This window comes from Apodemus sylvaticus, chromosome 14 (genome assembly GCF_947179515.1).
Source record: "Apodemus sylvaticus chromosome 14, mApoSyl1.1, whole genome shotgun sequence".
Taxonomy (NCBI): Eukaryota; Metazoa; Chordata; class Mammalia; order Rodentia; family Muridae; genus Apodemus; species Apodemus sylvaticus.
The window spans coordinates 62,199,203-62,202,608 of record NC_067485.1 but is presented as its reverse complement, the minus strand read 5'-3'; the positions used below and the strand labels follow the sequence as shown (position 1 = coordinate 62,202,608).

Sequence of the window (3,406 nt, the reverse complement as noted above, 5' to 3'; positions counted from 1 at the left end):
CGGGCTGGAGGCCGGTTGACTGGGACTCCAGGCCCTCACTCCTAGGACCTTCGGTGCACTTCCAGCCCAGGGGAGGAAATGCAAAGCTGCTGTGCAGCTGAGGACCCGACCGGACCGGACCGGACCGGACCGGACCGGACCAGAGGCGGGCTTGGCGGTCTGTAGGGTAGCCCAGGGAGCTAAAGGCTGGGCACGTACCAAAGAAAGCGGGAGCTGGAGGAGTTGCACCTTGTTCTGCTGCACTGGCTGGGAACAGGACAGCGTCCCTGCGGCTGCGGGTCCTGCGGGTCCCCTCCCCGCCCGCGCCCCGCGCTCTGATTGGCTGGCGCGCGGGGTCCCTGGCACGCGCCTGTGGATGTAGTTATAAGAATCCTCGCGTGCCGGCCCTCAGCTCCAGCAAGCGGGTCCCAGCCCTCCCCAGTGCATTTCCCAGCGCCAGCTAGAGCCAGCGGCAGCGCGCACTCCAGGGAGGCCCCGAGGCGGGGACCCGCAGACTCCTCGCCTTCCCCACCGCCAACCCGACAAGCGAGGGGCTGCGGGACCTACCCAAACTGCTAGGATCACTCACAAAGCGACACCCGGAGCAGCCCGTCAGTGCTTCGGGCCTCAGCGGTGGACGGCATGGACGGCGTGCTTCTGGAGCACTTCCCTGGGGGTCTGGACACCTTCCCGTCCGCTTACTTCGATGAGGAAGATTTCTTCACCGACCAGTCTTCTCGGGACCCGCTGGAGGACGGCGACGAGCTGCTTGGGGACGAGCAGGCGGAGGTAGAGTTCCTCAGTCACCAGCTGCACGAATACTGCTACCGCGACGGGGCGTGCCTGCTGCTGCAACCTGCGCCCCCGGCCGCCCCGCACGCACTCGCCCCGCCGCCTTTGGGGGACCCTGGCGAGCCCGAGGACAGCGGCAGCTACTGCTGCGATGCAGTGGCTCCTCTCGGCGCCTTCCCCTACTCGCCCGGCTCACCGCCCTCGTGTCTCGCCTACCCTTGCGCCGCGATGCTGTCCCCCGGCGCGCGGCTCCGTGGTTTGAACGGGGCTGCGGCAGCGGCGGCCGCAAGGCGGCGGCGACGTGTGCGCTCCGAGGCGGAGCTGCAGCAGCTGCGACAAGCGGCCAATGTGCGAGAGCGGCGCCGCATGCAGTCTATCAACGACGCCTTCGAGGGGCTGCGTTCGCACATCCCCACGCTGCCCTACGAAAAGCGCCTCTCCAAGGTAGACACGCTGCGCTTGGCCATAGGCTACATTAACTTCCTCAGCGAGCTGGTGCAAGCCGATCTGCCATTGCGCGGGAGTGGCACAGGTGGTTGCGGGGGTCCAGGGGGCAGCCGGCACCTCGGAGGGGACAGCCCCGCTAACCAGGCCCAGAAGGTCATCATCTGCCATCGAGGCACCCGTAAGTGTGTCTGTATTTCATCTTCTCAGCTCAGGGAGTCTGGCGCAGGGACTGACTGATGAGGATGGGCCATAGGTGGGATCATAGGAACCAGGATCGTGACCTTTCTGTTTTCTGATATTTGACCGAGGACAAGCATCCTCGCCAGACACACAGCTCCTTGGGTTCCGGGGACAGGACGCTGAGAGTTTGAGGGGTGGAATAGGGGTGTTTCAATAGTCTCAGAGGGGACCCTAAGGGACCATGGGAAAGTTCTGGGAATGTGGTTGGATATTCACAACGTTTTCTCCTCTTTTCTTCCAGGCTCACCCTCCCCCAGTGACCCTGATTACGGCCTCCCGCCCCTCGCAGGGCACTCTCTTTCCTGGACTGATGAAAAACAGCTCAAAGAACAAAATATTATCCGTACAGCTAAAGTGTGGACCCCAGAGGACCCCAGAAAACTCAACAGTAAATCTTTCGACAACATAGAGAACGAACCACCCTTTGAGTTTGTGTCCTGAGAAAGCTCACATCGGGGTCGACTGCGTCTTTGTGCATATTGCACATGTAAATACCTATAATGTAAATGTAATTTAAAGACCACATTTTTTTTCTAATGGCAATCAACTGTTTGTTATTTATCTATTTATTATTCCGTTGAGTTAATGAAATAGATTGTCTTTTTAAAATATATAATTTATATAATTTATCGTGATATTCTATACTATGATTTCCTGCAGCACCTTTGGCAGAACTCTGAGTTGGAAGAACTCTGTCTAGGAAACTCTGTGCCTATTTAATGTCAGAATTGGTTTATTTCTGAGTGTTGTTAATAAATGCTATTCACAGTATTTTTATATGCTGTTTGTTTAGTAGATCATAGGAGTAAAATGTATCTTTTGAAAGAATTAACTTGCTTAAAAGTGGCAAAGGCAGAGACTCAAATCTAACCCATCTAAGAGTAAACTTCATTTTATTTAGATTTGGTCTGAAGGGGAGCAGGCGTGGGTGGGAGGATTCACCCTCCCTTCCTGACAGCCTCTAGGCTGTTTCCCTAGCTCTAGATAGTAACAACCTGCCTGTGTTTGTTTCTGAGTTAAGCACTCCAAGGGACAACTAGGCCATGGGTTATTTATTATTCCCATTTTCCAGAGAGGGAAAGCTGAGGTTTAGGGACAATGTTTGACATGCCCCCAAGTGACTGCCACGGTGCCTAATCTTAGTGTGTGAAAGTGAAGTCTCACGATGGTGGCACATGCCCTTAATCCCAGCACTTGGGAGGCAGAGGCAGGCTAATTTCTGAGTTCGAGTCCAGCCTAGTCTACAGAGTGAGTTCCAGGACAGCCAGGACTACACAGAGAAACCCTGTCTCAAAAAAAAAAAAAAACAAAACAAAAAACAAACAAAAGTGAAAGCTCTGTGCTGGAAGGGACAGAGGTTAGATTCCCATCTAGGCAAGGGAAGGGGCTTTTCTGCTTGTACTGGTTTGGGAGAAAGAACTGCTTTACCAGAGATGTGGAGTATCTCTTCTGCACTTAAGCATCGGGTTTTTGAAAATAAACTCTCACTTGAACTCAGAAAGCCGTGCATAACCTTGAGGAGTTTTAGGTTAGAAAAGGAGGAGCTCTACACCTAGTTATTTCTAAAACTGGCTTTAGTAAACAGCCCTCCTCTGCCTACCACAGTAGGGAGGCCAGCCTGGGGCGGAGGGAGCAGGGTCGCCCTCTAGCGAACTGACAGAGAAGCATTGAAGAAGTCAGGACCCTCAGCCAGAGAGCTTAAGAAGCCAGGGCTGGCCTCCCCCCACCCCACCCCCCACCCTTCCTCTCTTTTACTATGGACTCCAAGGTCCTCCGGACGCCCTCACTCGCCAGGCAGTGGTGTCTGGGCTCACGGTGGCAAGTGGAGGGGAGGCGCGTGGGGGTGGGGCAGGAGACTCTCACTTTGGAGTGGAACCTGATTCCTGATCAAGGTGAACTGCTTCTCGGAGCAGTTCAAGCCTGGGGAGTCAAGGTCCCGTATAGTCCC

General features: G+C 55.2%; 1 protein-coding gene across 1 annotated transcript; it reads left to right on the top strand.

Moving 5' to 3' along the window:
* Positions 1–406: 406 nt before the first annotated feature.
* Ptf1a (pancreas associated transcription factor 1a) lies at positions 407–2,229 on the top strand. The gene is made up of 2 exons (XM_052156879.1): positions 407–1,396; positions 1,700–2,229. Exons 1-2 carry the CDS (start codon positions 622–624, stop codon positions 1,897–1,899), a joined length of 975 nt encoding a protein of 324 aa, XP_052012839.1. The 5' UTR covers positions 407–621; the 3' UTR covers positions 1,900–2,229.
* Positions 2,230–3,406: the final 1,177 nt, after the last annotated feature.